We start from the raw sequence: 21,241 nt of genomic DNA on the forward strand, positions 1-21,241 counted from the left end.
AGTATCTCTACAGCCCCATTGTCTTTTTTTGCCCCTCAAACTCCATCTATGTGTAATGTGGTGACTTTGGCTTCTCATGCAGCCTGAATTTTATGCATGTGTACCATAACATCTAGACTTAATATATTGTGAAGTCTTCAATAACCATTATGTAGATGCTAGTATGAATTTAAAAAGGGTTTAATTTCCTAGAAAAGAACAGAAACTGGTCATTTTTAAGAAAATAAACTTTATTAGATCAAAGCTGGCTTGAGTTTGTTAATTCCTGATGGTGAAGTTCCTGATATAAACATAAAGCACTGCAACCCCTAACCTCTGTAAGGGGTACAGTATACTATGCCTTCAAGAGCTTGTTAAACAGGACTTGATAACAGTTATTATAAGACCTCCCTGATTGCAGGTGTCGCCTTCCTGTAATAAATGAATATGCTGTATACTCTACACAAAGCAAATATAGTAGTCAACGTTCTTAAAGCAGTGCCCTGTGCTTTTACAGCTTTGTGCTTCAGCGGGTTTTATCTGGTCTGATAAGAATAGGTCATTATTGACTCAATTCATAATGCCTCAGGTAAATTACTGGGTAAATATGTGCTTTCTCTAGGCAAACAACCGAATCAAGTGTCTCTCTGAGTTTCTCACATTAAAGGCAGGCTTCAAATTTTCATTGCCATGCTGACATACTGTGCTTAAGTAGTTTTTTTACTTCTTAAAGGGAAAGTTTACCAAAAAAATGTCAACTTACTCACCCTCGAGTTGTTTCAAATCTGTATAAATTGTTTGGTTCTGGTGAACACAGAGAAAGATATTTGGAAGAATGCTTTTAACCAAACAGTTCTTGGCCACTATTGACTTCATTAGTAGAACAATTACAATAGTAGTCAAAAGTACCCCAGAACGGTTTGCTTTCATTCTTCAAAATATGCTGATGTTTTCAACAGAACTGAACAAACTACTTTGTTAGTCAACGGTGGCCCAGAACTGTTTGGTTACAAGCATTCTTCCAAATATCTTTCTCTGTGTTCATCAGAACAAAGAAAATCACGCACACTTTGAGGGTGTGTAAATGATGACAGAATTTTCATTTCTCAAGCATATGAGTTAATTCTTAAATTTAAGTTTGATTCATTTGCATTGCAGGCTTGCAGTTAAGAGTGCATCATTTTTTGTTTGTTGTCTTTGACTTGATACTGACACCCAGTGGCGTGGGTGTAGCAACACCATGCTAAATCAGAAGTTTTGTCTTCTAATAATTCTTATTGATCTGTTGAAATGATCTATTCACATTTAAACGTGAATAATTTATACCACAAGGGATGACCAAGATAAAAAAGGCATTCAGCTGGTTATGTGATCTGTGGCACCCAGGTGACACATTCCTTTTAAAATACAAGAGCTTTTAATAGACTACTGATGATGATGTGGTAGTACAATTCAGTTTATTCAATTATGAAATGTTTGTTTTCAGGAAAAATTACAGAGTAAACCCATCAAGGATTTTTTGTTAAGGTTGTCTGTGCTCTGCTTTTAAAACAGTTCATCCTGTGTTTAGTGTATAGGTGTCAAGAAACACACCCTGTCATGTTTTGGCTTGCACTCAAAACATTATTCAAAAATCGGCGGCTTTCCATCTTACACTATGAATACACCTACAACAAGTACTGTGCTTAGAGTAATAAGAAAAGGCTGGACTACAAGCACATGAGGTAGACCTTAGGGGTCAAATCAATGGGAACATGTAATGTTTGCACATACCTGTGTCCTTGAGCTGCTTATCTATGAAAACAAGCAGAATTGGACTGCATTGGATAGTAAGATTAACTTGATGTTTGTAGCATAAAACTTTTGTTTTGCTTTTATCCAAAGCGACTTACAAATAAGCTTAAGTGCAATTAAAATGGTCTCATATAGCCTACCACAGTATATAGAGCTAAGTTTTTTTTTTGATAGAAAGACTGGAATATGTTGTAATTTAAAAGATTTTTGTTTATTTCTCTAGTTAAAACGTAAATATAATTTTGTCGTACTGCACAACAATATTGGTTCTCATTACCGAAACAGTTAGTTTTTCACATTTACAAATGTAACATTCGTAATTTTCTATAAAAATAAACTTCATCAATGTGTAATTATTTGTGACAAATCAAAACTTGTTTAGGCAAAAATTCTACGATATTGACATTTTTAGACTGTAACGGTAAAGAGATTTGTAAGATCTTGCTTTGGAAATGGTGAAAAACCTGTTTTTAAACATGTCAGATCTTGTTTTAATACCTCAAATTTGTTAAGATTCGCTCAAAAATGAGAACACTGTCATACATTTATTAACCCTCAGGTTGTTTCAAACTTATATAAATGTATTTGTTCTGTTAAACACAAAGAAAGATATTTGTAAGAATGTTAGCAATTTCCAGTGTGACATCATCCACTACCATAGTAGGGAAAATATTGTATATTATTTTGAACAGTTGAAGATATTTTGAAGAATCTAGGAACACAAACAGTTCTGGGGCACCTTTAGCTATCGTTTAATTTGTCCTTCTATGGCAGTCAATGATGTCACAGAATTGAAATTGCAAATATTCTTCCAAAAATCTTTCTGTAATTTATACATGTATGAAATGACATGAGGGTGAGGAAATGATGACAGGATATTCATTTTTGGATCTCTTTAATGCCAGTTTATGGAAAAATTCAGTTTTGACATCTTGTTAACCAAGTTTGCTTGAGAATCCCCCAGTAATGTTACATTTAATAGAAATATAATATCCAAATCAGAGAAAACACATTTTACAATGTTCCCTGCGCCTATGAGACACATGGAGTACCTGCGAATGTTTCATGTGTGTGAGACCCTTGAGAATGAAGTAACTCTGCTATATCTCCTCCCAGCTATGTCCTCACTGCCCTCTGCGGATCACATTTACAGACCCCTCCTCCAGCCCACCTCAACGCCATAAATCAATCATGTGACTGGGAAGCAACATGCATGGGGTATGCATAAAGCCCTTTAAACGTGACTAATGGTTAAGACTGCACCTAACTAACTTACTAACTTAATGACCTCATTAAAGTCTTACATTTTGCAGAGAAATAAAGGAACATATAAAAAAGAAAATACACGTTCGTCATATTCTTGGCATTCAATCACCCGTTTGATTTCTCTGGAGCATAGTAGTTATGTAAGTCGTTTGGTGAGTTTTGTTAATAACGTGAAAAAGCATGCGATTGGACGACGAGCCTCCAGGACTCCCCCGCGTAATGACGCAACCACATCTGACCTCGTTTCCACCATAAACTGGTTGGTGGTCAAACATAATCTAAGTTGAAAAGCCAAATTCTCAATGAGAACATGACGTCAAAGATACGGAATTGAGGCTACGTTTAGTATTTCGATTTAAGCACGCTTTAAGAGTGCTGTTTAAAATCCCGAAACTCCAAGCGCTCAGATCTTTCGTCACAAACCTCTCAAGAACGAATGAATAACGTGCTGCAACGCGGAGCGCATGCTGAACGCAATTGCTTAGCTTTGCTAAAAAAGTGCTACTGCGATGCGGCAGTTGTCAGGGGGATATCGGAGAGGAGGGTGCGCGATTGGCTGAGGCGGCCGTGTTGCCTTGGCGACGGCAGGGGGGGTACGGAAGCGTTGCCGTGCGGCGTGATCTCCGCGCTGCGTGGATGGAGGAAGCAGCTGCTGATCTTTTGACACAGCGCGAGCGAAGGGCTACTGCATGAAAGCACGGGAGCTTTTGTCGTCGAACGCGACAATAGAATGCACGAATGTAAGTAAACGTTTTTCTGCATGATTTATTATACGTGGTATTTAAAGGGAAATGTACTATGTTAACGTGTTTTATTCAGATGACAAGTACGAAACGTACCTCGTGAACAAAAATGAAGCCAATAACAAACCACCGAGCTCCCTAATTTTGTTGTTTACGTTACAAACATGGCTTCACCATACTTTCGGAGCAAAATAGGAAGCCGCATACTTTGTTTTGTTAAGGATATAAGAAACATTTAATACCATGTGATCGTGCTAGCTAACTTAGTTGAGTGAAATGCACGCGTTTTGCCTTCGAGCTGACACGACACAAACCAACCACGTTACACATATTCGTACGGCTTTCCAAAACGAAGAACGTTTCAGGGAGTTTAGTGCTGTTTTATTACCCGAACTCCGCTAGATTGACAGAGGCTCGCGTGAAGCTCTGATTTACAACCACGCTTTAGCTTGTCGCTAGCTGAAGACCGTTCAAGACTAGCCAGCATTCTTTTGACATGATCTGTGGAAGTTTCGAAACACGACAGACGACGCTAAATCGTTCTAAAATATGACGTGGAATTAGTTCAAATCCTAATTCATTTGAATGAGTCATCTCATTTAAATTCAAACTCAAAAGGTACAAAAACATTCGAATGGAACGTCATTCGAACGACAGATATTGTTTCCCTGACATAAATAATGTTGAAGGTTACAGTGATATTAAGTTTAGATCGAGTAACGTTAGTGAGAATCTAGGGCAACTATGTAACTGGAGATCTGAGGGTGGGGGCTGTTGTTTTTGTTTTGTTTTGTTTATTATATGTTATGGATATCCTCAGAATTATGGGTATTTATCAAGATCGAAACCTAAGGTCTGGCACATTAGCTCGTGACTTGTTGATGAAATTGGATGTGTTGAAGCGGACGTGCACTCATTATTTCCGGCGTGGATATGTCTGAGTGACACTGACACGTGGTCAGAGAGCAAGCATAGCTGGGGACTAGCACGGAACTTCTGCCCAGTCTGTCACATGAGCACATCATTTAGTTTTGCTGTCTACTTTGCACTTTAGACTGTAGACGCACTGAGGCCATATCACAAGTTAAAAGAGTGTTTGCTTGAGCTATCAGTTGTAAACATCATTGTTATTTTGTTTTGATTTGCCCTGTAATTAGGATATGGATACATTATACATTATATTATTTGCATTATGTACAGAAGTCGGAGACTGTGTTGCCAGCTATTTCTGAAATTGAAGAAATTCCCAAAGAGTCTTCATTAGTACAGAATCCTGTGCTAATGTAGTGAATGGCAATAGTGTCTGAGCAGTGCTGATCTCTGGAGGGCTTTTGTAGGGCACAGCAAATGGTCCCTTGCTTATTGCTTCTCTCCTGGCATTAAACGGGAAATTAATTAGTCTCATTATAGCTCACAATGATAGATAAGATCTTGCTCTTGGCTATATGGAGGTAAATGAATGCTGAGTGAATGCAGGATATACACATTGTAAATAGCTACACTAGGGGACACGGTTTCAATATGTTTGTAGGGATTTTTATATTTTTATATATAATATTATATATTTAATAAATAAATATTTAACTTTATTGATAAGGTTTGTCCTTACCTTCTTTTTATGTTATCTATTTTATGACATTGAACTTTATACCTAGTTTGGAAACTATAGTTCAACGAAAACTGCATGACCAAAAAACGGTTTAAATAATATAAAAAAGCACAAAGCATTTTAAAGAAGGAGATAGGGATCTTCATATTGATCGATTAACCATTAACCGAAAGTAAACCGATGACCGTTGACCGATTAATACTATCGGTTAAACGATTTAAAGGGTATTTTTAAACAAGTAAAATAATATGAATAATAACTTTTTATGAATAATCATTTAATAATATGTTTTTAAATAACTATTAAATCATACATGTGGTTTCTGTATTGTGAAAGAAAAATATGCTATACATGCAGACGCGTGCGAACGGGTGTAAATGCCTTCAAAACGTTTTCGAGACGGAATTAAATCCGATCACGCAAATCACTTGGCGAAATTGGACAAGTGTTATTCATCTGATTGTTTCCCTTGCGCTTTAGAAAGAAGGAGAAATGGTGCGTCGTTTTAGACGTGACGTAAAAATACGAATGTGAAATATGAATAAGTAATAAATAATTTTTAAAAAAATTTGCGTGGGTATAGCTAATTGGATTTATATCTGTTTAGCTAAAACACATTTATGTCCTCTTTGGACATTAATCCTGGCTGGTGGAAAGCACTTGAAACGCGCTTTCCGAGGCGTTATCTTTGCAGTACTGGGACCGTGGCATCTAAAAGGGTGTTTTTTGCTGCGGTTCTGAGGGCCTAATCACATGGTCCAATTGAACCGCGCCCAGGCACGTTTGACCCCTAAAGCCTGGTTGGATTGACTAGTGTGAGTGCTCCCAACCATGCTCGGGCGCGGTAATGTGCCCTGGCCTGGTTGGAAGAGGTGAGCTGGAGTGAGTGTTTGGTTTGGAAAGGGGGCAGTATGAGCGCGGAACTGAAAGCATGACATAAATTATGCTACTCCCCGAGATTCAGCGGTCACCTTAAAGAACATGTGATACACAGCACACTACACGTGCAGGTGTGTGTCGCCACAGCCAGAACTACTCCAGATATAAGGTTTGTCAAACATAATGCAACGCTGTGTGTAATGATAGGCTTTGCGAGGATGATTTTAAAGCATAATGAGCCGTTTACTCTAGTGTCACTTTTGAATGACATCATTTCAGCGCGCATGAAGTTAAACAGCCCCAAACTGAACATTGTCAATCGTGCTCAGGCACAGTTGAGAGCAACCGGGCTATATGTGAGTACGCCCTTAATCGTCAGCAGGCTCCAGACTGTCCCCACAACATGTAAACATGTTACTTTATTAAAGGAGCCAGTCTTTGCTGTTTTTGAGGCTTTGATTATGTTATGTTTAACAATGGATGTTACTGTTTCTAATAAAAAAAAACTTTAATTTTGTTGTTCACCACTCTTCCTCTTTTAACAAAATGACTGTATTTTTTCCAGTCTATATAAAGACCCTCCTTCCGAAAGCTCTGAATGGTAAAGCTGACCCGGTCTGTCGTGATTGGTTCCCTGTTTAGAGTGTGTGTGAAGATGTCCAATCCATACCATATCAGCGAGCTTCCGCTTCTCAGGCTCATGTGATTGGTCGGTCCCCCTCTCAGTGCACGTGTATTCATAAACTTCGGCTTTGAGCAATAAACATTAACAATGGAGTCAACTTCACTTTATCAGTTAAAAACACGCGGATTGATCGAATTGTAATGGAGGTCTGCTAGTGCATGTGCAAACGTCAATCTTTATTAGAGATTGCAATTATTTTTCCTACTAAGGCGAGGGAAATGACACCGGACCGAATGGCATCAGACCGGTTATATTAATTAACACTAATAACAGAAGCGTTGGTTTTGCCTTTTTATATTGGATCTGAGTTGGATAATAAAACAAGCAGATTGACCAGAAGACATTTGCAAGCAGGACTTCAAAGGACGTTTCATAGAAGTGTTTTAGAGGTAGGCTATGCACACACACAATATATCGGTGTATTACACAGAAGAGCTTTCACAGCCGATATTAAAGTCATGGAAGCTGTTATTTGACCGTTGGTTATCTTAGAATGTGTGTAGCTGAATTCTTATGACAAGCTGTAGGGCCGTTATGAAAGTGAAAGTAGTTAGCGCGTAGCTCAGTCAAATGTTTACGATCTCTGATAACCAAACACTACTCCAGCCGCTCTTCCACTTCTCTAAGGAAGACCTTGCCCATTTTTTTTGCATATTCCTATCGGTGGAGGTTATTAAAAGTATTAGGAATGGTGACATCATGTACACGGGAAGTAGTCCGATTCCAGCCTTTCTCTGTAGTCCTTGAAAAGTGAATTCTGTTAAAGACAATATCTCGCATGGCACTGAACTTTGAGCTTTATCATTTTGCAGGGTATTATTTATGCTCTAACAGCAACATTACACACTAACTAAAGGTTGAAAAAAGCGATCACGGGGAATGGGGCCTTTGCCTGTTCTTCTGTGTCTTCGTTTTGTCATAATTTGTTAATTATTCAAGTTATTTTCTTGCCTGTTCATTTTATGCTCTGGATTTTTATATGTTATATGTGAATGCAGGTGCTGTTGTCGATTTATTTGTTATGCTGCTGTTTGCATGTTAAATAAATCAGTGATTTTTTTGGTATTTTTAACATGTCACAGACCCTCGTCAACTGTAGCTGTGTCTCATTTCGAAGTCTGCGTCCTTCGGATGTCGCATTCGCAAACGTAACCTCCGAAGAACTCCTTCCCAGGATGTATTTTTATATAATTCCAATTTGGTATTAAAATCTAATCAGTTAACGGTTAATGTTCGGATAACAAGTGTCTGTTCTCGGTTAGGGAAATTATCCGAAATGAGCATCCCGAGCAGGAAAGTCAAAATAAACACATGACTATAAAAACCAGCTGGTCACGTATGCATCACAGACTGTATAGGTTCCTCATTTTCACTGTAATTTTAATGTAATATGAACGGCAAAACACATTCACTTAATGTACAATAACTTGTGGTCAAATATTTTCACTGAACTCTTCAACTCTTCAACACTCTTTTGAAAACAAAGAAAATCGAACTTGTTTCCAAGCTTTTATTGGCCTTTTAATGACAACACCTTTGTTTAGTGACTCCTCCTATTTCCATCCTCTCATTATGGCTCCAGCTGCACATATTTCTCATCTGCTGTTAGCCTCTTTTTGTTCCTCATGCCCTCTTCGTCAGACCAGGAGGCACAACTCGCATCCCCAGGAGGCTATAACGCTAGGGTTGCCATGGCTACTTGGTGACACCGGGGCGTGGTAATCAAATATAGGCGACTGCTCTAGATTTCAGTTGCAAATGTGTGCCTTTTTCCCCCTCATTTGCCTGGTCCGTGTCGCACCTCGTGCCCACCCCAACCCCCAACTCAGCCTCGTGTTCTTAGATGGGGTCTGTCACGCTCCTTTTTCGTTAAGCTTTCCTCTCTTGCTTTCTGAAAGATTTAAGTCCATAGAGCAGCCGGCGGGCCATTAGGGCCCCCCTGCCCATTGACAGTGATGTTAATGTCAGGCACTGCCTTGATGAGGAGAGCTTGCCCCAGTACCGTAGCCCTGTGGCATTTTTGTTACAATGGCCTCTATTGTGCGGGTCACTCCTGTGTGAATAAACAGGGTGTGTTTAATTGAGACTGGGTGTGACAATGGTACAGGACGAAAGCCAGACAACACGCTGCGGAGATCGTGTGTGGCCTTGTGTGTATGAATGCACATATGTCACCAGCATTTAAAACATGTAAGAAAGGGATCCTACAGTAAACTTCATTGCTCTCTTATGGAGACCTTGAATACATATTTCTGACTGAAGAGGAGTTTCAATATGGCGGGTGACATGAAACAAACTTAGGTATTGTGTATTTACTTTTGTGAATTACAGCTTTTGAGATTCCAGAACCCATGTTTGTAAGTAGCTAAGCTTTAAAACGTGATGCAGAATTGTTGCTCAATGAGCACTGGTTAAAATAATAACAAGAGGGGTTTTGTACTGCACGTAAGTGTCTTATGAGCTTATTGTCCATGGAAGTTGATCTGTCAAATATCTTTATGAAACGAATGAGAATACCTGAATTCAGGTGTATACAGGGAAGAATAAAAAAGTTGTTTGTTAGGCGACCTTCCTGCTGGGCTTTTATATCAGCTCTCACACAGCTATAGGAGCCCTTCAATCGGAACTGGTGCTTGACAGACCAAAACCAGCAGCTACGCTATACTAAAGCTCTCTGCTTGTTTCTTTTTTTTTAGCAGAGACCTGCAATTCAAATGGGTTGTTTAAGCATGCTTGAACACGTAGCAGACCCCTTGATATCCATCTCCAACTGTTTTATTACAGGACCACATGCTCTTTGCGCTACTCTGTTCTGTACTCGCTAATGCAAACATCAGCGGTTCAATATCGAATAAATCCTCCTCCAAACTGTGATGGAAATTAGTCGCTGAACGTTGGCAGATTAAATAGAACGGGTTAGTCTTTATATTTAGATCCATCGTTTCACACTCTAATATTAATAATAAAATATGTGTCTGCCTGCCTGTTCGAATATCGCCACTACAATACTAGGGTGTTGTGGGCATTCTTTTTTATTTAAGATAACTTGCAAAGGTGTTCAGTAGTTCAAAGAGCCTACCCCAAAAACTCTGCTATTCTAAGTCTATGGGGTTCTTTCACATATTATAGTTCACTATTGGCTTAAAAAGAAATTGCACACCTTTCCTGAACATGTGGCTTGAACTCATGTTCATATAACAGTCTTAATGCTTGAGCTTATGGGCTTATTTATTTACATTTGACAGACACATTTTTCTGAAGCATTCAATGGATACACTTGAATGTTCCATGTGATTGAACCTCTGACCTTTGTGTTGCTAATAAAGTGCTATGCCACTTGACCTACAGGATTCATTATCTTAACCTTGTATATGTGCAATAATAATAATGTCCTCGTAGTTCCTAGCTCATATATTTTTATTTTAATGTGACATAAATTAAATTCAAGTTCGGATAAGCGGTAGAAAATGGAATGGAATAAATTAAATTCAATAATGGTCATTAAATAAATGCCAGAGCTTTCCCAGCTGTGGGATTTTATTCCCCCTAACTGGATTCAAAGGGGCAGTTGTATTTCTAAGCCACCCCTCCATTAGACCAGTTGATAGAGGGTTTGTTTGTGTCTATTTGTGTTTTAATTTGCTAAGAACAGTAGAGTGACATCATTACCATTGTCTCTCTGTGTGGATAGAGCGTTTGGAGATGGGCTGATAAGCTTGTTGGAGGTGGCTAGATTTGTCTTGCTAATGGGAACCGCCTTGAATACAGCTATCAGATCTCTGCTGAGGATGGGAAACAAACAGACCTCAATATAAAGGACATACCTGCTTTTCAGTGGCCATGGAGCAGCATAAACAAAGCTACAGAAAAGCACTATGTGGATATACTGCAGGGGTGTAAAGCTGCGGGCAAGTAAGACAGAGTTTCAGCTTCCTGGAAATACATTTAATGTGGAAAAGTATTTTTTTGTCAGCACCTGTTAATACAGTCATTAGTTTTAAAGGAAGGCTGGTTTGTAAAAGGTTTATTTTGAGTTGAAGTTGTTTTTTGTATGATCTGGAAAAGGAAGAGGGTCCCCCTCCCGCTACCTCCAGTCTGTCCTCCAGAGTGAGAGAGAGTGATTCAGAGCACTTTATGTGATTATTTATTTATTGATGTGCTGTATGGTTTCCATGGTAGTGGGTATAATAGTGGGCAGAGAAACATTCACTCTCCTAGACACTCAGCCTCTTTTACTTGAGCTGATGATTTATTTATCAATATTCGGTGTGCTTTCCACCGCTGTCCATTAGAGGAAGTCACTTAGTCTGCGTCAGGGTTGCTTTCTGATTGGTTTCCCTGAGTTATTTTGTGCTTGGAAGGCTTCCTGTTTCGTTTAGCTGTGTGGATCTGTTTTGTCGGGCCCCTGCAATCGGATGGAGGGATTAGGACTGAATGTCGCTCTATGTTCTCTGTCCGTGTCTGTACTATTACGTTACATATATCAGAGCTGAATTTCTGAAGTGGATGAGACTGTGAACCCTAGAGTATGTAGTGCAGTTGTGCTGGTGCGTTATCACATTGAAGATAAGGGTCAGGGTTCTCTTAGACACTTGAGTAGACACCTAAGAGGCGCTTAACTGTGTTCTTTCGAGGGCCGCTTAATTCTCCCAAGAGAAAGGGAGGGATGAAGAGGAGATGAGATGAGAGTGCATAGTTCTACTGATTTAAGAAAATAGGGAATGACATCCATCGTGGCACAAGATCTTTCGAAATCGGATAAGTCTCGCGAGAATTCAATTTCCTTACGCAATTGGCATGATGGAGTGCTGGGCTCATTTTAGGTGCATATGTTCCCTAAATTTAACCTGTTCGACCTCAAAATATATTTGGGAGTTATTTGTGAGTGCACATTTTGTTGTGGTGTGCCATGTTTTCATTACTGTACAGTATTGACATTTGAGTTTGTGACAAAACATTTTGCAGTGTTTACATATTGTTTGTTACTGCATAATAAAAATAGAAGTTTAATGTGTTTCATAATGCATAATATACATAATATTCATAAAGTACAAGTTGATTTTATAATGCACAGCTTGATTTTAATTTAGCATTTTGTGTTAAAGTGAATAAAATACTATTTTCCATTTATATTTCATCATTGTGGATTTCTCTGTAAAAAAGTCTCACGTGAACCAAGTCTCATGTCTCGTGAGATAAGTTTCTCGTCACACAGTTATGAATGTGTAAACTGACGCTTAAAGATTGCGTATCACCGGCAGTTTCTGCTTATCTCATATTATTCTTTAGTGCCTATACAGTTGTATTGCATATGTTGTATCTTCGAAGAGTATTAAGTTTGATCAAATTTTAAAAGAGAGATACAGCTGTACGATTATTCCCGGAAAAACCCAAGTTGCTAGAGATGGGACTACAGCACGAGCAAGCAACACATCATCACATTAATCCCTTCGTGTTTTGTACATTATGCACGTACATTGACAACAAATCACAGACGAATTACTTCGCTTGACTTGCCGTGTGCAGTTCACGTCCGGCATCTTTTAGCACTAGGGCCACGCCATCTATCAGTTTCAAACAATCTCCAAATCCAGTGTTATATCCACCGTTTATTTAACATCTATCACTGAAATGCGGTGAACAAACAGGCACACCTAGACTTCTCTATATTGCAAGAGTAAAGAGCTGCAGCGCAGCCCATCTTGACGTAGCACAGATAATCTTGATGGTAAGCAGGACTTGCTCATCGGTTAGCTCGTGGACGGGCTCTTTCTTTCGCCTTGCCGTGCTTTTCCAGGAGAATGGCCAATAAAAGGAATAGTATCCCTCTGACAACATGATGATCCAGAGTTATAAAACACTTTCAGAAACAAGTTGGAGTGCTGGGGGAGTGCATCAAGTATAGAAATACTACGTCATGCATCCAACTCGTTTTTTAACGACCATGTTAAGCATGAGAAGCCAGCACGTTTAACAGTGTAAAGAAGTCAGAATGCAGGACATAGCATAATACCCGACTTTAAAAACAACAAAAATATGTGTTGACTAACTCAGTTAAATGGATTACTGATCCATCGGGACTCGACTTCTGTTATTCCTTTTAATAAGTCTCAATTACTTTACATAATGTGTTACACTTAAATGTTATTAAGAACTAAGGATATCAGTTGATCTGTTATGTTTACCCTAAGGGGGGTTTATCGCTGCACTCCCTGATCTTATTCATGCTGGCTGCATGGATGGGCATGTTTTTGCCAAGAACAGAACCATACCGCCAATCTTAACTGTATGCCTATTATTTTGGACGATACTGAACCTGACAGAAATGCATTTGAGCCTCCGAAATTAATAAATGCGTATTGTGGAACCATTATTATTCCTATCAACCTTTTAGAAAACCTTTTAGTTTTTTAAAGACTCCACCCTGTTAACAAGCAGCTCATCTAGGTACGGCTCCATCTTTTCGTCATTGACAGTTTTACTGACCGGTTCCTATCTGTTTCACACCCTTCCCTTTTATCTCCTCAGATCCTCCTGGTTTGATGGGTCCGATAATTGGGATGTCTCCAGATAAGAAAGCTGAATCCCCTGGAGCTCAGGGCGTATGTGGAGGAGGGACTCTCCCTGAGGCAGACAGCGCTTCTAGTCCCATGGCCACGAGTCTGGACCAGATCGGTCGAGCTGGAGCTCTGAGTGTCGCTGGAGGTGAATCTGAAGACGACGAGTTAACCAACCTGAACTGGCTTCATGAGAACTTGCTGCAGAACTTCACTCTCGGTGGACCCGAGGCGCAAGCAAACAACAGCCCGCTGTTTGACATAGAGGGAGGCGGAGGATCGCCAAATAGTACCAACACCTCCTCGGCCTCTTCAGTTTCGGCAGGGAGCGGAGGAGATCCTTACAAGTCAAAGCCTCCCTTCTCTTTCTCCTTACTGATTTACATGGCTATCGAACAGTCTCCCAGCAAATCTCTCCCTGTGAAGGACATCTATGGCTGGATCCTCAAGCACTTCCCATATTTCTCTAGCGCCCCTACTGGCTGGAAGAACTCGGTGCGCCATAACCTTTCCCTCAACAAGTGCTTCTGCAAAGTGGAGCGAAGCATAGGGAAGGTAAGAACTCAAGAAGGGAAATTCCCTTGTGATGTACATTGGAATAGCATTTTTTTCTCAAGCGCGGTTCACACAGCATTGCTGCAGATGTTTCAGTAAGTGGGTCAGTGTATGTAGCTGCTGACTGCAGTGTGCTAACAAGGTAGTAAAGAGGAATATTAAGCTTCTTTTGAAGCCAGTACCAAACGCAAATGGAACGAGGCAGGTGTTCTCATTTTTTGTATGTGAACCGTAGATGACAAATGATTTTTGGAAAGGGGATGTTGGTATGTTTCATTAACGTGTGACATTGTGTGTGAATCTGTGGGTTTCATGTGTCTCAGCCTGGTGTCTGTTGCCATGGCGATGTTTCCTCTTTCCTGTTTATGAACACGGCTAGTAAAGTGAGTCAAGGTCATATTCTCCCTGCAGGACCGCACCTTAGACAAAGGGTGATGAGTTCTGAATTCAGACTCTCATAAACACCCAGTGCAATCACTGGGGGGTTGAAAGTAAGCTCCTATGAGGTGGGCATTGTTTCGTTTGCTAAAGATCATTCTTCTGTTAATGTGTTTTGTGGTTATAATGCAGCATGCTATTTTATTGTACAGACAGATGGCGTGGCCCGTGTTCATTAAACCTCAGCGTTCTTACACCACTTTGCCAGATATCATGCTTGGTTGTGGCAGTTCTGACTCCTCCCCTCTGTTTCTTTTAGACCAATGGGAAAGGCTCTCTTTGGTGCGTTCACCCTGAGTTCCGGCCCATGCTGATGCAAGCTCTGAGGAAGCAGCACTTCCCGAACGCACACGTCTTCTGCACCCCTCCCGCCTCTCCCCCTAGGTACTACCACTGGCCTGATTTTGTCCAACACATATTGAAAATGGAGATTTACTATTTTTAAAGCAATGGTATATCTGACAAAAACCATAGACCTTGGCAAATCACAGATGAGCAGTTCTAGTGTAAACAGCTTTATTGTTCCAATGCCAGCCATTCATTGCATCAAATAAAAATCGCCTTTTAAGCCTACACTGGCCCTACCTTCCTGTTTTATTCAGTATCCCAAAATTGTAAACGGGATCAGATTCAAATAAAATAAAAATCTATTCTAATTGCGGGAATAATGGAGACCATTCCAAGTTTTCATTTAATCATCATTTCTAGATGTGTTATGGCCATTCCAGTCCAGTGTCTGTTGAACCTCAACAAAATCAAACCTCAGGAGTGACATAAAGTGTATCCATCAGCAATGTGGAATACTAAAAGCATGACAAAACACATGAAAACAAATGTTTTATCTTTTTCAAATATTACTATTGTTTTGCTTAAAAGTGAATATGAACTCCTTTTCTTAGCAGTATAATAAACAGACTACATGGGCTGAGCGTTATGATGGAATATTCCGTTACTGAGGAAAAAATGTCAACCGTAAGAGATTTTTCTATTCCGTGCACTGTAGATAAGTAGGCGTGGTTAACTCGTCGCTCTGCAAATTTGGCGTTATTCTGAAAAAACAAGTGAATTAATCCACTCGTGGCAAATTAATGTATCAAATATTCTCTCGACCTTCTTTCAGTCTGTAGTTTAGTGATCTGCTCCAGGCCGGCGCTTTCTCGCTCACCCATAGTGGATGTGCAGGGGTCTGCGCAAGCATTTAAAAAAGCTCATTCTCATCACTTGTTTCAGAAGTTGGATTGTTTTGTGAAGCTTATTAATTGTTTAAAAGTTTAACTTCAGGCAAGCCAAAGATGAAACTTGCGTTGAAATGCGCGATGAAAAACGCTTTCCCGCGTTTTAGAAGATGTGTGTGAGGTTAACAGAGACTCGCAGTGCAAAGACAAGCGCCACAATTAACTAACATAAAGATGCAACACACTAAAAAAAATGCACATCTAATAGAGAGTGAAGAGCGATTAAGACCTACAGGACAGACCCCATGAACACCAGTCATGTACTGTACTCTCATTGTTATACTTGATGTCTATCTTACTTCTGTATACATATGATATAGTTAGAAGATAAATATAAATAAATAATACATCTCATCATCAGAACTTAATCTGATATCTTCAGTACATTTTCATAACTTTTCTGTTTTAACCATGGTGAGCATTTAAATGAACTGTAATAAATAAATAAATACAATTAGGTATAAGATATAGAATTATAATGGGAGATTGTTACATTGAAATATATTGTTACCATGAAATGAAATTCCGTGAAATAGATTTTTGCCCATTCCGCCCACCTCAGTGGTGTGTATATTGTCTTATATCTTCTCTTTCTGCTTTTCTGTAGTGCCTCTTCTCCTCCTCATCACCTTTTCACGTCAGAGCAGGCCTGCGCCCTAAAAGGTGAGTAGACTTAATCAGTTCTGTTCATAAGTTCCACATTTCACTCGCATCCCTCGCATACCATTAGTAGACATATCATCACACATTAAAGCAAGTCACTCATCTCAACTGTTTTGGTTTCACTCACCCCCTACTGGCAGACTTTGTGCTCCACAGTGATGCCATCTCTTTCCTGTAACAGTAACCTTGACAACCAAGGCACTGATACTTTAAAATGAGAGAGACTGTTTCTCTCCTGGGTGGAAGTGACTCATTCACTTAAACACACACACACACACAAGCAGAAAAGCACACCAGTAGTCGGTACCTGTGTGAGCATCAAAGATTTCTTTCTCTTTACAGAATGTGATTTTGACGCTGCCACCGCCATGATGCTGTTAAAGTCTGCCTCTGAGCAGAACATTGACTCATGTAAGAGATCACCATCAAACACCAACATTTACGTGCTTCCCTTTTTATTTTCTCCTTTTTATCCATGTTACATCTGTTTTTACCAACAAATGCTTCTTGATATTTATTCTGATAATCTCAACACATGATCTAATCATCAGTTGTCACTTTGCATATCATTTAAACCAGATGACCAAGATGGACCCATAGATCTTTCACGAAGGGACGTGGTGGTTGTGAGCCGGGATCCAAAGCAGGATCACAATTACAGCAGCACCCCCACACCTCCCTGTCCTCTTCAAAAACCTTCACATCCGCTTGACTTCAGCCTGGGTTTGCACCACGAGCAGGATAAAGCAGTTCGGGGCCGACGGTCACGAAGCCCGCAGCAGGGCCCGTTATCAGGGAAGAGGAGCAGGAGAGATTCTCGGCCTGAGGTGGACGAGGAGCTGAAGGAGGCTGCCGGTTCGCTCTTGCACCTGGCCGGCATTCGCACCAGTTTAGTCGCCTCGAGACGCAAGAGCAGGAAGCTCAGTAGAAAATGATCCCCAACCCTGCGAACTGTCTTACCACACCCCTATTCTGTGACTTAATCCTGTGGCCTACCCAACCTCTCTCTTCTGGTTTGGTGTATCTTCCTTCATGTTGAAATATTTTTTGTTTTTTTAACCACTCATCAAACACGGCAATACAAACACAGGAGAGAAAAGCCATACAGATCAGAACAAACAGCCCGCATCATTTGAGTTTATCAGTGAGTGTTTAAAGATGTTAATTCAACAAAAAAAGTGCAAGACTAGTAAAAAATACTTCAGACTTTGAAGATTTGCATGCTTCCACCTTTAAATCAACACAAACGTATTTATACAGAAAATGAATGCATGGATTTTAAGAGCTCCTATGTCCTCTCCTGTTTGTGCATCATAGATGGGGAAAAAAATGAAGATAATTTTTTTGAAAGTGCCATTGTTTTTGGATCACAAGACCTTTGTTCATAAACGTGAAATGAAGAGAAATGCAATAATTAGTTGACCTAAATACCTGTAGTTATTTTATTTTTGTACTGCTGGTTTATATCCTGTGTGATGGTGACGGCATGCCCCTGGGAGCCTTTTGCTGCCGCAGTTATGATGTCAAAACCATGTGACTTCTCCTGTGCGTTCTAAATGGATTGGTTTTGCATCCCCAACCACTTTGACTTATGGGGAAAGCTGGAGAACAGATCGAACACTTTTCCTTGCATGCACATCAACCTCAGTGTTTCTCCAACGCTACTGATCCCCGTCACCAGGTGTCGTACCATCATACGCTGCACTGACATTATTATTCTGTCCGTGTGCGTATTGCTTGCTATTGGAGCTAATCATTAAACGCCAATCACAACAAGAATTTTACCTCTACTGAAAGAAATTTAAACCACTTTACCTTCATTGCTTATTGACATTTTGTTGGTGCAATGTGTCTTCATTGTCGTGTTTAATTGCTACAATCTGTGTGACGATGCCTCCAGTAGGGGGAGCTGTGCAGCTTAACATTTTCCTCCCCAATCCAACCCTCCGGAGAGTTCCCAACGCTTGAGAGGAAACCAGAGACAATGTGAACTGCACAACTAATGGTCCTGCAAAGGAGCAAAAACATTTTCTGCAGCTCACATATGGGGCTGATTGAGGGGTGAAGTCATAGGAACAGAACCACAGGACGTGAAATTAAATTTGTGTAGCAAGGAGCTGGAAGGTGATTGGAGAGTCAGCCGCACACAGGAACATGACAGGAGCATAGCTGGATGAAGACTGCAAACTTTTTCGGTTCCAGTTATATCCTCCTGTTTGTGTTCCCTTTGAGATCGCCAGAGTTGCTGCTCACAAAATTTGCCTGGCTGTGTGTACTCTGTGACCCTGAACCTTTGTTTGATTCGATTGAGTTTTTAAGTATTTGTTTGAGACTATGATGATTTTATATACCCAAGCATGTGAAATTGTAAAATATAACTGCCACCCCCTCACGCTGACATAATAGAACCTAGAACTTTTGTTTGAGTTCAAAGTGTCAAAACTGCCTATGCTTATAAAGTTATTTCCCTGTCACTTTAACTGTGGCTGCCAATTTCTAGACGTTCCCTGCTCAAGCTGTGCATAGTGCTGATACAGAATGCAAGAAGTATTAATGCAAGGAGGGAGCAAGCAGTAGTTTTAGATCCTGAGGCCAATTCTAAAATAAGCTGCCTAATTGTTCTTATTATAATTATTATTATTAAAATATTGGCCGCTAACTGAGTTGCCACTTCCCGATCAGTTTGTCATTTTCATCTGCCACGTGTTTGTGGCAGACCGAACCGGATTTTTGATTTTGTAAGCTAACCTCTGTTAATAAAAGGTTTATAAAGTTTATTTTTGCCAAAGATATGCAATTGTTGCATTATATATGGTATTAAAGAATAAAAGAGTTCCTTCTTTTACTGATTTATTGTTTAATTTTTGTTCCTGTCTGCTTATTATACTTTTAGGTACTAAATTTAGGAATACTAACTTATTTTATACTGTGCAGGACATTGTAAGGTGCATGCAGTTTTTTTTTAAGTGATAGTTCACCTAAAAATGAAAATTCTGTCCTTGTGCTCTTACCGTATCAAACCTGTGTACATGTCTTTCTCCCACACAACAAACAAACAAAAAATATATTTTAAGAAATTTGGTAACTGAACAGCACCGGCACCCATTCACTTCTATTGTTTGGACACAAAACCAATGCAAGCAAATTGGGTGCCAGTTAAAATGTCCTTCAAAATATATTTTTTTGTGTTTTGCGTAAAAAAGTCAAACAGGTTTGAAATGACAAGGCAATTGATGTGCGAATTTTTGAACTATCACCTTAAAGCTAAAAGATACATTTTAAGATATAAAAGTTTTACTTTTATGAGAATAGCGGAGTCCACAGCTATAACAATTCAAGGAGGCGATATCATGGCATCACTTTCAGAGCAATTTTTGTCCCAGCCAATGACCTTCCTTTTTGAAATGTGAAATGCACGAGCTTGAAATACTGTAAATCTGTGGGTGTGTATGTTAATTTATCGATATTTTATCTTTATAGTTGGCGTTTGTGTGCATGCCCTTAACACCTACTCTTTGTAAGTTTGTCACATGACCTTAACGCCTGACAAAAGTATGTTTATCCAAGTGTATGGCAGTGGCACCCATAAAAAAACATGATTTGCATGTATTGCATTTTACATAACTGATTGAATTTTATGATTAATTAATCATCTGGACCAAAATAATCTAATCAAGTTACATCCTGTTCATACAACATAAAAAGATGTTCTATTTTGACAAACATTGACAACCCTGGGTATCCTGTATCCACAGGAAAATACATACCGTGCATAACATGTATATAAAAGACTGCAGGATTTGTGCAAGTGAGCTAATGGAAAATTAGATGTGTTTGTTTTCAGGACCTTAAGTTTAGAAAACCCTTAATTCTGATTGTAACAGTATTTTCACTTAAGGGTTTTTTTGCAACCGGGGCCTGTGCTTTCGATGTATAACAGCACCATCTGGTGGTGTTATGCGTTTATAAACTTAATCAATTGCTTAAACCCTGCCCAGATTTTGAGTTGTATTATATACGGAATTACCTTAATGCAGTACATTTATACAATCGTATTTTATTTTTAAAGCATGATAATGTGAGTATTAGTGACTAGAACACTTCCATGCGTTTCTGATAAGCACTGACTAATTCAGTATTTAAGTGTTAGGGAAAGACAATCATTTATTGGAATCCTTTCTGCCTTCTCTGTGTGTGGTTTTCCTGCCGTCTACTATCCCTTGACCCGCATCATTGAACCTCTGGCCTTGACTCATGAGCCATATCTTCATAACAGATTCCACATCTCTGTGAATTTCTCAGTCCGTTTTGAGATGCGAGTTCAGGGTACTAAGCAAAGCTGCTGTATCTGCCACACACAGACCCAACTCCCACCCCATCCCTAAAACACTGAGGCAAACAAAACTGTCCAAAAAAAACCCACAACGGAACAACAGCTCTCTGTTTCCCTGCTAAAACATTATTGCAGGTGCAAAGATAAGACTGAAGAGAACATGCCTGGATGGTGAGACTCACTCTCGCCCTTTTAGTTGGGCCTCTGTGTGTGATTTTGTTCAGCGTGAGTCTAGTGCGCTCTATTTTAACATTACTGTCCATTGAAGGATTCTATGAGGATTATGTGTGCCATAACTCCAGTTCAAACTGTCTCTGGACAGTTCTCATAACCTCTCTCATACTGCGGTTGGCCAGCGAGGTTAATGTGACCTTGAACAAACCATTCCAGTACTAAAGGACTGAAATATTTGTGATAAGAGGGGGTGACGGCAGGGGCTATAAATGTCTTCTCATTTTGAACACAGATGAGAAACCCCTGCAATAAACAATTGCCACGGATAATC

At 39.7% G+C, this 21,241-nt stretch overlaps 1 protein-coding gene across 2 annotated transcripts; it reads left to right on the plus strand.

The window, feature by feature from the left end:
• Window positions 1–2,975: 2,975 nt before the first annotated feature.
• foxn2b (forkhead box N2b) lies at window positions 2,976–19,252 on the plus strand. 2 transcript variants are annotated; one of them, XM_056770679.1, is made up of 6 exons: window positions 2,980–3,779; window positions 13,484–14,067; window positions 14,765–14,889; window positions 16,348–16,403; window positions 16,746–16,814; window positions 16,983–19,252. In XM_056770679.1, the coding sequence occupies exons 1-6, from the start codon at window positions 3,770–3,772 to the stop codon at window positions 17,336–17,338; spliced, it is 1,200 nt and encodes a 399-aa protein (XP_056626657.1). In that variant the 5' UTR covers window positions 2,980–3,769; the 3' UTR covers window positions 17,339–19,252. The 2 variants fall into 2 exon arrangements, with proteins under 2 accessions (XP_056626658.1, XP_056626657.1); XM_056770680.1 differs by lacking the exon at window positions 16,746–16,814 and having other exon boundaries at window positions 2,976–3,779.
• The last annotated feature ends 1,989 nt before the right edge of the window (window positions 19,253–21,241 follow it).

Source organism: Triplophysa dalaica, chromosome 17 (genome assembly GCF_015846415.1).
Source record: "Triplophysa dalaica isolate WHDGS20190420 chromosome 17, ASM1584641v1, whole genome shotgun sequence".
NCBI lineage: Eukaryota > Metazoa > Chordata > Actinopteri > Cypriniformes > Nemacheilidae > Triplophysa > Triplophysa dalaica.

Excerpts from the sequence above, each read along its gene's own strand:
- foxn2b (XM_056770679.1), top strand. Across the intron at positions 14,068-14,764 it reads TGGAGCGAAGCATAGGGAAG|ACCAATGGGAAAGGCTCTCT; the intron begins GTAAGAACTCAA and ends TGTTTCTTTTAG. Across the intron at positions 16,815-16,982 it reads TGAGCAGAACATTGACTCAT|ATGACCAAGATGGACCCATA; the intron begins GTAAGAGATCAC and ends CATTTAAACCAG.